The 14,082-nt window shown below is 39.8% G+C and overlaps 1 protein-coding gene across 7 annotated transcripts in view; it reads right to left on the reverse strand.

Annotated features, from left to right (window-relative positions):
* The window catches only part of TTBK2 (tau tubulin kinase 2), a 166,633-nt gene that overhangs the window by 31,993 nt on the left and 120,558 nt on the right, over positions 1-14,082 (reverse strand). For all 7 annotated transcript variants that reach the window (XM_067029086.1, XM_059059477.2, XM_067029089.1 and 4 more), the window contains one exon: positions 1,266-1,423. In XM_067029086.1, coding sequence (XP_066885187.1) covers positions 1,266-1,423 — 158 coding nt within the window. The remainder of the gene's footprint in view (positions 1-1,265; positions 1,424-14,082) is intronic.

Consider the following 14,082-nt stretch of genomic DNA (forward strand, 5'->3'; position numbering starts at 1 on the left):
TTATGCTGAGGATGTAGTTTTATTTTTCCTTTCTTATTATTCTATCTTATTTTAGGAAAAAACTTTGGGATATGGGAACTTAAAATGTATTCACTGACTTCAGCTACCCTGAAGTGCTATCACCTGGATTTTTGCAAATGTGAGATTTATTTCTAACAACAATCAAAGGAGAAGGAGGACAAAAGCATTTAAGCAAGAATCAAAATTTCTACATAGGCTCCAGCTCTGTCACTAATCTTTATCTAAAGTTGGATGATTCACTCAGAGTTAGAATTATTTCCGCATTTGTAAATGGGGTGGCTGGAATAGTGCAGTGAGTCCCAAACTCAGGTAAGCATGAGAAACATCTGATGCATATGGACTTCTGTGCCATAACCCTAGACATTCTGATTCAGTAGGTCTGGGGTGAGTCCTACAAATGGGTATTTTAAACAAACATCTGTGGTGATTCTACTATAGCTAGTCAAGGTCTCACATTTAAGAATTCTTAGACTTACTAATCAGGGATATCACCTTCAGTTATATGAGTCCATGTAAGCTTTTCTGATTCAATAAGCTCTAGTGATCTCATCTCAATGTAAAAACAAAGCAATGGATTAGTGATAAAGTGTTCCAATTAGCTCATTGTATGATGATTTTTCCCCATTTACTTTTTCTTTTAAACCAACCAGAGCAGGTAAAAAAAAAGGGGGGGGGCAGAAAAAAGACACCCCCCCCCCAAACAGAAAAACAACAAACAAAAGCAACTGTATTTAATGTATATAGAGGAAAAAAAAATCAAAAAACAAACAAAAAAAAACCCCAAGAAGATGGAAATACACTAACCTCTTCCTAATACACCTCAAAAATTAATCACTTTCATAAGAGGAGTAGCTACACGTTTTGTTCTCACTAAACTTAAGCACAGTGTAGTTAGAAATAATTGTGGCTTGTTCTTGTTCCGGGGTCCCATCTATTCTATAGTAGTAAATGCAACAAATGGCCCTTCTCATTTTGAAGAAAATCTACTGTACATCTGACATTAACGAGTAACACAAGCTCTAAGCTGCCACTTCACGGTATAATCTTTAAGTACTTTCTAAGAAAAGTAAATCCAAACAAAGGCATATATTAAGAGCAATGTTAATTCAAGGAAACCCATAGCCATCCCTATGTCTTAGCATTTGGTCATCTGAGGGAACCTGGATGGCATAAAAGACATTTCTGCTAATATTGATACAACACATCTAGGAAAGACACTGATGAACCACCTGTTTAGGACATACCCGATTGCCGCAGGGGTCAAGCGGGTGTGCAGCTGAGGAGTGGTAGAAGTAGCGGTGGTGGTGAGGGAGCCATCAGTTCCAGTCTTCTCCCAGTCGAAAGGGTCACTCTCAATTACTCCAAAGGTCTTGATGCTGTTGTCAAACACGGATGCAAGAAGCTAAACCACGAAAGGAAAAAACTAGAGTAAGCCAACAGTAAACATAATCACTTTATTCTGTAAGAGAAAGCACCTCAGACTCTTAAATTAATTTAGTAGTATGACTTTTTTAAAAAGCCTGATGATACAAATAGGGGAATTTGAATAAGGATTATATATGGATGATGATAGTCAATTAATAGTGATTTTTCTCAGTTGAGGTACTGGTTTTTAGTTATATAGGATAATGTATTTTTTCTTGGAAGATAAATAATGAAGCGTCATACTTAAAACCTACTTTTTGATGGTTTGGCAAAAGGAAATGTGTATTGTATGTGTATGTGTGCATTCAGTTTCAACCATGTGATCACTTTTGTGTGTGTGTGTCAAAAAGGGGCATATATGGTTCAACTTAAATAAGTGACTGGGTTAACAGGTGGTATATCTAGGTTAAGAGGCATACAAAAGTTCATTGTGCTGCCTTAGCATTTTTTTGTGGGTTTGAAAAATTCTTAAACTGTGTGTGTATGCACATGAATTATCAAAAAGGAATCTGCTCTATTATTTTATTTATATATTATTCCATTTTTGTCTTTAAATTCCAAAAGTCTAATGTAATATTGAGAAAGATCTCATAAAGACTTTCCTTTATGTTTGACAGTATGCAACATTTTCAATTTTATGATTAAAATTGTATTAATATCTCATTTCTCTTACTCTGTTGGTATACTATCCTCAGAGATTCACCTTGTACATTTCCTGCCCCAGACCTGAAATCAGCACTTCTTCACTGGAGGATTTTTTACAAAGGTCTGTTTTAGGCTTTAAAGAGATTACTCTGGCTAAGAAGTGGAGAACAGATGCCATAAATAGGAGGGGGATGAGGGTGCTAGGAAGAGATGACCATTTAAGAGGCTACTGTCAACTGAGCCAGCATGGTAACAGTGGGGGTGATAAGAAGTGGTGGGATTTGGACATAATTTGTAGAGCCAACGGAACTTACTGAGAGATTAGATGAAAGCTGTGAGAGTAAAGAAAGAATAAAAGAATAATTTATATTTCTGTCCCAAGCCACTGGGTAAATGGTGGTGCCATTTACTGAGATGGAAAGCAGTGAAGGTGAGGATTGGGATATTGAAAGTTTTATGGTGTTTAGGGAGGAATAGCAAATATAGATACAAATTTGAGAGTCATCAGCATATTGATATTAATGGGTATTATTTAAAACCATATGACTAGATGATATCATCTAAGGAGAGTGGGTAACAGGGCTAAGGCTTAGGGCACTCCAACATTTAGATGGAAAGAAGAGATGGACTCAGTAAAAAAACCCCCCAAAAACAAGGAGTGGCCAGTGAGGTAGGAAACAGGTGTGTGGTATTCTAGATACCAAGTGAAGAAACCACCTCAACAAAGAGATGGTCAAATGCTATCAATTATAAACTTATAGTTATTTTTGATTATTTAATTGATTTCACCCAGACTGTAAGCTCCACGAGGCTGGTACGTGTCTGATCTTGCTCATCACTGTATCTAACCAATGCCTTATGTCTAAGAGTGCCATATTGTGATTTATGTGAAATAAATATTTGGTCATTAGAGGACCAAAAATACATTTCTCATATATATTTGGTCTTTGTCAACAGTTCCTGACTCACAGCTCCCAAAACCCTTGAAATTTTCTGAGAGATAAGAGCAGTGGAAGCATTTTTTGTTATAGTATTTGATCTCTACTCCTCAGTTCCTGAAATCACTTCAGAGCCATAAAGGTGAAATGGGTGTCTTGTTATTCGTAACAAACCCCTTTCTACCACAACTGGGTTTATGTTAATAAGGTGACTTTTGGAAAGCACCTAAGGATGGAGACTGGTCACCAGAGGAACCAACCATGTGATTAGAGGGTTGGAACTTCCAGTCCCACACCCCTGGCCTCTAGGGGTGGGAAGAAGGGTTGGAGGTTGAGTCAATTACCAGTGGTCAATGATTTAATCAATCATTCCTACATAATGAAGCCTCCATAAAAACCCAAAAGGATAGGCTTCAGAGACCTTCCACGTTGGTGAACATGTGGAGGTACTGAGAGTGGTGCCCTTGGAGAGGGCATGGAAGCTCCACACCCTTTCCTCATACCTTGTTACATGCAGTTCTTCCATATGGCTGTTTGAGTTATATCCTTTGTAATTAACTGGTAATCTAGGGGGAAAACTGGCTTCCCAAGGCCTATGAGCCAATCTAGCAAGTTAATCAAACCCAAGGACGGGGTCATGGCAACCTCCAAATTATAGCCAGTCAGTCAGAAGTACACGTGACAACTAAGACTTGTAATTGGTATCTAAAGTGGAAGGTAGTCTTGTGGGAATGAGTCCTTAACCTGTGAAATCTGATGCTATTTATCTCTGGGTAGATGGTGTCAGAATTGAGTTAAATTTTAGGAATCCAGCTGGTGTCAGAGAATTGCTTGGTGGTGTGGGAAAAAAAAATTGGAATTGTGGGTGCAGAACCCTTAAATAGTACTCTAAAAACAGTTCGAGAATAAATGTTTATTTGTACTAATACTTGCTGAAAGATTCACATGATCCTACCTTTTGATTAAGTCCCCCCACCCCCGCCAAAAAAAAATAATAGATGTAGAAAAGGAAACTAAAAAGCTAAAAGGAATTAGGAAAGGCATAGTTCTAAAACCTCGGAATTTTTATTTTGGTTCTATTTTTGTTGACATAAGTTATCGACGTTACAGTTCAGATCTTCCCAAATTGTCAGAGGTAGAGGGCTTTAGAAAACACAAAGGATGAAAGGAAGATGGATTGAAACCCTGCACCTGAGAACTGAAACAGCAGACCTTGGACCTCTTTCCAACTCTGGAAATTGAGGTTCTCATAGGTTCCCACAGAGTGACATGTTTCTTTCCTGAAAGGTGGAGTCCCTATCCACGAGGCAGCATCTGCTCTGCTGTGTGAGTACTCAGACTGCTACTGCTAAATGCTCTGCCGGTACTGCGTGGCCATAGGCAGGGTCCTAAACAGTTTTTATTGTCAGATGACGGAATTCTTTTCTTATATTTATCATAGTATTGTATGTCTTAGAAAATGTATGCCATTGGTCCAAAAATAAGAAACAGTTCGTTACTATGATGGTGATAACTTGAGACCAGCAGCAGGAGGCAGAAGGATGGAGGGCACATAACAAAAGAAATAGAAGGAAAGCTAAAAGCACTGAAGGCACCCTACTGGGAACAAATGGTCAGATGATTACAGCTCTCCAGATACCTCAAAGAGCAAAACATTTCTAATGTAGCAGAATAATTTTCTAATTCAGGACCACTGTTGCTCTAAATCCTAAACTTCAACAGACTAGGATAGTAGAAATAGGACAAGTCAAGGCCTTTTTTTTTTTTTTTTTTTGTAACTGAATTCATCATATCACATTTGGCTAAAATAAATAATAAGACCGGAAAACTCAATTCAGTTACTAATTCAAATAGATTTCAGAATATAAATCATTAACCTTATAAATCAAATATACATATTATACACATATATGTATGTATGTGTAAATAAATAAATAAAACTTGTGGTCCTCATCCTTTTTTATAGCCCAATACTACTGAGGATTAAAAGTTTCACTTTCCAATCAGAACAGGAGCTCACTGTGCAGTAATTCTCAAACTGAAAAGGAAGCAGAGCAAAATCTGAAAAAACCTTCCAGATGATTTTGACCCTTTCCTCTAGGAAGACATGATCCATATCTCTCCACTGAGAATCACTGGAACTCTACTATATATCTGACTCCTTTAATTCCTCTATTTAATAATGTATTCTTAGAAAATACAAACTTATCTAAAGAGTCCAGGTTTCTCAAATTAGGGTAACGTGCACCCTCAGGGGATGCAGCCATATGCCAGAGAGAGTTTAAAGTCATTTGATAAATGTGGCACAGCTTCCTGAAGAGTTTTACTCAGAGTAAGACATTTAATATGATATTTTATAATATAACGAACACAAAGAAGTTAGAAAGCAAAATTCATAGGAACCTTTAGGATAAATCAAGAGAATACAAAGAAATTGTGGACTTATGGCTGACACTTTAAGACTGTTCCCAGACCTCTTGAGAACATGCTCATACTTTGCTGCAATAGGAGAAATTGGTGAAATAGTGTGAGAAACACTAGAAGCATAACATCATCAGGAAGGTGAATCTTCCTTGAACAGAAGTAGCGAAAGGGAGGTTGGGGGAAGGAGACTGGCGGGGCGGGGGGGCAGGAAGGGGAAGAAAAGAGGAGGGAGGACCTGAGGAAGATCTGGACAGACAACATCGCAATATTACTTTTTATGTAGCTACTGTTGTTGATTATTTGTGTCAATTTCCCTTCTGATTGCACTTACGAATAAGACGTAGTTGTTTTTCTTAAATCTAATTCTAATGGGATATACAATAAAATGCTTTTTCTAAAACATATTATTCAAGACACAAAAAAGTACATAAAAATCAGGTACTATGTCTGGGTAATGAGATCGTGAATTATTTGGACTTTCTATTTTCTGTAATTTCCAAACCTGTATTACGATATGTATTACTTTTATTTTTTATTTTATTATTACTTTTTTTGCAGTACGTGGGCCTCTCACTGCTGTGGCCTCTCCCATTGCGGAACACAGGCTCCGGACACGCAGGCCCAGCGGCCACGGCCCACGGGCCCAGCCGCTCCGCGGCATGTGGGATCTTCCTGGCCCGGGGCACGAACCTGTGTCCGCTGCATCGGCGGGCAGACTCTCAACCACTGTGCCACCAGGGAAGCCCACGATATGTATTACTTTTAATAACAAGAAAAAAAAAATTTGTAATGCATTATCTAAAATAAATTAATTGTATACATAAGCATGTGTAGTCCCCAAAATGCGTGATGCAATATCCCACCACCTGGAATATCCTTATTCTTTTTTAAAAAAATACATCTTTATTAGAGTATAACTGCTTCACAATGCCGTTAGTTTCTGTCGTACAACAAAGTGAATCAGCCACATGCATACATATATCCCCATATCCCCTCCCTCGAGCCTCCCTCCCACCCCTCTAGGTCATAGTGAAGCCCTGAGCTGATCTCCCTGTGTTATACGGCTGCTTCCCACTAGCTATCTGTTTTACATTTGGTAGTGTATATATGTCAGTGCTACTCTCACTTCACCCCAGCTTCCCCCTCACCCCTGTGTCCTCAAGTCCATTCTCTATGTCTACATCTTTATTCCTGCCCTACCACTGGGTTCATTAGTACCTTTTTTTTTTTTTTAGATTCCATACATATGTGTTAGAACATGGTATTTGTGTTTCTCTTTCTGACTTACTTCACTCTGTATTACAGGTCCGTCCACCCCACTACAAATAACTCAATTTTGTTTCTTTTTATGGCTGAGTAATATTCCATTGTATATATGTGCCACATCTTCTTTATCCATTCATCTGTCAGTGGGACATTTAGGTTGCTTCCATGTCCTGGTTATTGTAAATAGTGCCACAATGAACACTGTGGTACATATCTTTTTGAATTATGGCTTTCTCAGGGTATATGCCCAGTAGTGGGATTGCTGAGTCATATGGTAGTTCTATTTTTAGTTTTTTAAGGAACCTCCATACTGTCCTGCATAGTGGTTGTATCAATTTACACTCCCACCAACAGTGCAGGAGGGTTCCCTTTTCACCACACCCTTTCCAGCATTTACTGTTTCTAGATTTTTTGATAATGGCCATTCTGACCGGTGTGAGGTGATATCTCATTGTAGTTTTGATTTGTATTTCTCTAATAGTTAGTGATGTTGAGCATCTTTTCATGTGCCTCTTGGCCATCTGTATGTCTTCTTTGGTGAAATGTCTTTTTAGGTCTTCCACCCATTTTTTTATTTATTTATTTTTTGATACTACTCTGCTACACTGACTCCGGGCTTGGCCATGTGACCTACTTTGGCCAATGGTGCCCATTTTTTACCAGTTTGTTTTTTTGATATTGAGCTCTATAAGCTGTTTGTATATTTTGGAGATTAATCCTTTGTCCACTGATTTGTTTGCAAATATTTTCTCCAGTTCTGAGGGTTGTCTTTTCGTCTTGTTCATGGTTCCCTTTGCTGTGCAAAAGATTTTAAATTTAATTAGGTCCATCTGTTTATTTTTGCTTTTATTTTCATTACTCTAGGAGGTGGATCAAAAAAGATCTTGCTGTGGTTTATGTCAAACAGTGTTTTTCCTATGTTTTCCTCTAAGAGTTGTATAATGTCTGGTCTTTAGTCCATTTGGAGTTTATTTTTGTGTATGGTGTTAGACAGTGTTCTAAGTTCATTCTTCTACAGGTAGCTGTCCAGTTTTCCCAGAACCACTTATTGAAGAGGCTGTCTTTTCTCCACTGTATGTTCGTGTCTCCTTTGTCATAAATTTGGTGACTGTAAGTGCGTGGGTTTATCTCTGGGCTTTCTATCCTGTACCATTGATCTATATTTCTGTTTTTGTACCAGTACCATACTGTCTTGATTACTGTAGATTTGCAGTATAGTTCGAATTTGGGAGCCTGATTACTCCAGCTCTGCTTTTCTTTCTCAAGATTGCTTTGGCTATTTGGGGGCTTTTGTGTTTCCATACGAATTGTAAAAGTTTTCATTCTTGTTCTGTGAAGAATGCCATTCGTAGTTTGACAGAGGTTGCACTGAATCTGTAGATTGCTTTGGGTAGTATAGTCATTTTCACAGTATTGATTCCTCCAATCCAAGAACATGGTCTGTTTCTCCATCTGTTTATGTCATCTTTGATTTCTTTCATCAGTGTTTTATAGTTTTCTGAGTACAAGTCTTCACCTCCTTAGGTAGGTTTATTCCCAGGTATTTTATTTTTTTTGTTGCAATGGTAAATGGGATTGTTTCCTTAATTTCTCCTTCTGATCTTTCATTGTTACTGTATAGAAATGCAACAGATTTCTGTGTATTAATTTTGTATCCTTATCAAATTCATTGATTTGGTTCTAGTAGTTTTAGTAGTTCTAGTAGTTTTCTGGTGGCATCTTTAGGATTTTCTATGTATAGTATCATGTCATCTGCAAACAGTGACAGTTTTACTTCTTCTTTTCTAATTTATATTCCTTTTATTTCTTTTTCTTCTCTGATTACCGTGGCTAGGACTTCCAAAACTATGTTAAGTAAGAGTGGTGAGAGTGGACATCCTTGTCCTGTTCCTGATCTTAGTGGAAATGCTTTCAGTTTTTCACCATGGAGTATGATGTTTGATGTGGGTTTGTCATATATGGCCTTTATTATGTTGAGGTAGGTTCCCTTGATGTCCACTTTCTGGAGAGTTTTCATCATAAATTGGTGTTGAATTTTGTCAATAGCTTTTTCTGCATCTATTGAGTTGATCATATGGTTTTTATTCTTCAATTTGTTAATATGGTGTATCACATTGATTGATTTGCATATACTGAAGAATCCTTGCATCCCTGGGATAAATCCCACTTGGTCATGGTGTATGATCCTTTTAATATGTTGTTAGATTCTGTTTGCTAGTATTTTGTTCAGGATTTTTGAATCTATTTTCATTGGTGATATTGGTCTATAATTTTCTTTTTTTGTGATATCTTTTTCTGATTTTGGTACCAGGGGATGGTGCCCTTGTAGAATGAATTTGGGAGTGTTCCTCCCTCTGCATTTTTTGTAAGAGTCTGAGAAGGATTGGTGTTAGCTCTTCTCTAAATATTCGATAGAATTCGCCTGTGAAGCCATCTGGTCCTGGACTTTTGTTTGTTGGAAGATTTCTAACTACAGTTTCAATTTCATTACTTGTGATAGGTCTGTTTATATTTTCTAATTCTTCCTGGTTCAGTCTTAGAAAATTGTACCTTTCCCAAATTTGTCCATTTCTTCCAGGTTGTCCATTTTATTGGCATAGAGTTGCTTGTAGTAGTCTCTTAGGATGTTTTGTATTTCTGCAGTGTCTGTTGTAACTTCTCCTTTTTCATTTCTAATTTTATTGACTTGAGTCCTCTCCCTCTTTTTCTTGACGAGTCTTGCTAATGGTTTATCAATTTTGTTTATCTTCTCAAAGAACCAGCTTTTAGTTTTATTGATCTTTACTATTGTTTTCTTTGTTTCTATTTCGTTTATTTCTGCTCTGATCTTTATGATTTCTTTCCTTCTACTGACTCTGGGTTTTCTTTGTTTTTCTTTCTCTAGGTGCTTTAGGTGTAGGGTTAGATTGTTTATTTGAGAGTTTTCTTGTTTCTTGAGGTGAGATTGAATTGCTATAAACTTCCCTCTTAGAACTGCTTTTGCTGCATCCCATAGGTTTTGGGTCATCATGTTTTCATTGTCATTTGTTTCTATGTATTTTTAATTTCTTCTTTGATTTCTTCAGTGATTTCTTGGTTATTTAGTAGTGCACTGTTTAGCCTCCATGTATTCATATTTTTTACAGTTTTTTTCCTGTAATTGATTTCCAATCTCATAGTGTTGTGGTCAGAAAAGATGCTTGATACAATTTTAATTTTCTTAAATTTTCCAAGGCTTGATTTGTGACCCAAGATGTGATCTATCCTGGAGAATGTTCCATGTGCACTTGAGAAGAAACTGTATTCTGCCACTTTTGGGTAGAATGTTCTATAAATATCAATTAAATCTATCTGGTCTATTGTGTCATTTAAAGCTTTGTTTCCTTATTTATTTTCTGTTTGGATGATCTGTCCATTGGTGTAAGTGGGGTGTTAAAAGTCTCCTACTATTATTGTGTTACTGTGGATTTCTCCTTTCATGGTTGTTAGCATTTGCCTTATGTACTGAGGCGCTCCTATGTTGGGTGCATAAACATTTATAATTGTTATATCGTCCTCTTGGATTGATCCCTTGGTCATTATGTGGTGTCCTTCCTTGTCTCTTGTAACATTCTTTATTTTAAAGTCTATTTCTTCTGATATGAGTATTGCTACTCCAGCTTTCTTTTGATTTCCATTTGCATGGAGTATCTTTTTCCATCCCTTCACTTTCAGTCTGTATGTTTCCCTAGGTTTGAAGTGGGTCTCCTGTAGACAGCATATATATGGATCTTGTTTTTGTATCCATTCAGCCAGTCTGTGTGTTTTGGTTGGGGCATTTAATCCATTTACATTCAAGGTTATTATCAATATGTATGCACCTTTATCATTTTCTTAATTGTTTTGGTGTGTTTTTGTGGGTCTTTTTCTTCCCTTGTGTTTCCCGCCTAGAGAAGTTTCTTTAGCATTTGCTGTAAAGCTGGTTTGGTGGTGCTGAATTCTCTTAGCTTTTGCTTGTCTGAAAAGCTTTTGATTTCTCTGTCGAATCTGAATGAGATCCTTGCTGGGTAGAGTAACCTTGATTGTAGGTTTTTCTCTTTCATGACTTTAAGTATATCCTGCCACTCCCTCCTGGCCTGCAGAGTTTCTGCTGAAAAATCAGCTGATAACCTTATGGGGATTCCTTTGTATGTTATTTTTTATTTTTCCCTTTGCTGTTTTTAATATTTTTTCTTTGAATTTAATTTTTGTTATTTTGATTAATATGTATCTTGGTGTGTTTCCCCTAGGGTTTATTCTCTGTGCTTCCTGGACTTGGGTGACTATTTCCTTTCCCATGTTAGGGAAATTTTCCACTATAATCTCTTCAAATATTTTCTCAGACCCTTTCTTTTTCTATTCTTCTTCTGGGACCCCTATAATTTGACTGTTGGTGTGTTTAGTGTTGTCCCAGAGATCTCTGCAATTGTCTGCAATTCTTTTCATTCGTTTTTCTTTATTCTGCTCCTTGGCAGTTATTTCCACCATTTTGTCTTCCAGCTCACTTATTTTTTCTTCTGCCACAATTATTCTGTTATTGAATCCTTCTAGTGTATTTTTCATCTCAGTTATTGTGTTGTTCATCACTGTTTGTTCTTTAGTTCTTCTAGATCTTTGTTAAACATTTCTTGTATTTTCTCAATCCGTGCCTCCATTCTATTTCCAAGATTCTGGATCATCTTTACTATCATTACTCCGAATTCTTTTTCAGGTAGAGTGCCTATTTCTTCTTCATTTATTTGTTCTTGTAGGTTTTTACCTGCTCCTTCATCTGTGATATATATATATATATATATATATATATATATATATATATATATATATTTTTTTTTTTTTTTTTTTTTTTTTTTGATGGTTGGGATTGTGTTCCTGTCTTACTGGTTGTTTGGCCTAAGGCTTCCAATAGTGGAGTTTGTAGGCTGCTGGGTAGAGCTGGGTCTCGGTGCCGAGATGAGGACCTCCAGGAGACCTCACTCTGATGAACAGTCCTTGAGGTCTGAGGTTCTCTGTTAGTCCAGTGGTTTGGACTCGAGTTCCCACCGCAGGAGCTTCGGCCTGACACCCCACAGCTCATGAACTAAGATCCCACAAGCCGCATGGGGTGGCAAAAAAAAAAAAAAAAAAAAAAAAGAACAATAACAAAGAGTAAAAAATAAAATTAGACTAGGAAACTAACAGATATGTTAGAAAGATTATAAAAAATAAAAATATAGGGGGGAGCGAGAAGATGGCGGAAGAGTAAGACGCAGGGATCACCTTCCTCCTCACAGATACATCAGAAATACATCTACATGTAGAACTTCTCCTATAGAACACCCACCGAACACTGGCAGAAGACCTCAGACCTCCCAAAAGGCAAGAAATTCCCCCACGTACCTAGGTAGGGCAAAAGAAAAAAGAATAAACAGAGACAAAAGAATAGGGACGGGACCTGCACCAGTGGGAGGGAGCCGTGAAGGAGGAAAGGTTCCCACACACTAGAAGCCCCTTCGCGGGCGGAGACTGCGGGTGGCGGAGGGGGAAGCTTCGGAGCCGCGGAGGGGAGCGCAGCAACAGGGTGCGGAGGGCAAAGCGGCGAGATTCAGCAGAGGATCGGTGCCGATCAGCACTCACCAGCCCGAGAGCTTTGTCTGCTCAGCCGCGGGGCTGGGAACTGAGCCTCAGGCGGATCCCAGGGAAAGGTCTGGAGTTGGCAGAGTGAAAACAGCCTGAAGGGGTTAGTGCACCACGGCTGGCCGGGAGGGAGTTCGGGAGAAGTCTGGAGCTGCCGAAGAGGCAAGAGACCTTTTCTTCCCTCTTTGCCTCCTGCTGCGCGAGGAGAGGGGTTTAAGCGCGCCGCTTAAAGGAGCTCCAGAAACGGGCGCAGAGCTGCCGAAGAGACAAGAGACTTTTTCTTGCCTCTTCGCTTCCTGGGGCGCGAGGAAAGGGAATTGAGGGCACCACATAAAGGAGCTCCAGAAACGGGCGGGAGCTGCGGCTGTCGGCGCAGACAGCAGAGACGGGTGTGGGACGCTAGGGTTGCTACTGCCGCCACCAAGAGGCCTGTGTGCGAGCACAGGTCACTCTCCACACCGGCCCTCCCGGGAGCCTATGCAGCCCATCACCGCCGGGGTCCTGGGATCCAAGGACTGCTTCCCCGGGAAAACGCGCGGTGCGCCTCGGGCCGGTGCAGCGTCATGCCGGCCTCTGCTGCAGCGGAGTCGTCCCACATCCGTGCCCCCCCCACCCCCCGCCTGAGTGAGCCAGAGACCACGAATCAGCTGCTCTGTTAACACTGCTCCTTTGACCGCGCCCTGTCAGAGCGAAGGGCAGACGAGACGCCCTCGGACAACCTGCGCACAGAGGCGGGGCCAGGTCCAGGGCTGAGCCCCAGGAGCTGTGCAAACAAAGAGAGGGGGAGGTCTCTCCCAGCAGCCTCAGAAACAGCGGGTTAAAGCTCCACAGTCAGCTTGAAGTGCCCTGCATCTGTGGAAAACCTCAATAGACAGCGAAATATCCCAGGTTGAGGAGGTGGATTTTGGGAGCAAGATATACTATTATTTTCCCCTTTTTTCTTTTTGTGAGTGTGTATGTGGGTGCTGCTGTGTGAGATTTTGTCTGTGTAGCTTTGTTTTCACCATTTGTCCTGGGGTTAGACTGACCCCCCCCTTTTTATTTCTTTTTCTTTTTTTTTCTTTAATAGAAATTTTTCTTCTTAATAATTATTTTTTATTTTAATAACTGTATTTTACCCTACTTTATTTTGTCTTCTCCCCTTTCTTTCTTCCTTTCTTCCCTCCTTTCTTTCCTATTTCACTCCTTCCTTTCTTCCTCCCTCCCTTCCTTTCTTTTTTTTTTTTTTTTTTTTTTGCAGTATGCGGGCCTCTCACTGCTGTGGCCTCTCCCGTTGTGGAGCACAGGCTCCGGACGCGCAGGCTCCGGACGCGCAGGCCCAGCAGCCAAGGCTCACGGGCTTAGTTGCTCCACGGCATGTGGGATCTTCCCGGACCAGGGCATGAACCCGTGTCTCCTGCATCGGCAGGCGGATTCTCAACCACTGCGCCACCAGGGAAGCCCCCTTCCTTTCTTTATTCCCTCCTTCCTTCCTCCTTTCCTTTCTTCCTCCCTCCCTTCCTTTCTTCCTTCCTTCCCTCCCTTTCTCCTTCCTTCCTTCCTTTCTTGGCTTTCTAGTTTTTTTCTCCCTTTTGTTTTGAGCCGTGTGGATTAAAGGCTCTTGGCACTACAGCCAGGTGTCAAGGCTGTGTCTCTGAGGTGGGAGAACTAACCTCAGGACACTGGTCCACAAGAGACCTCTCAGCTCCACGTAATATCAAACGGTGAAAATCTCCCAGAGATCTCCATCTCAACACCAAGACCCAGCTTCACT

This window comes from Kogia breviceps, chromosome 3, assembly GCF_026419965.1.
Source record: "Kogia breviceps isolate mKogBre1 chromosome 3, mKogBre1 haplotype 1, whole genome shotgun sequence".
Lineage (NCBI taxonomy): Eukaryota > Metazoa > Chordata > Mammalia > Artiodactyla > Physeteridae > Kogia > Kogia breviceps.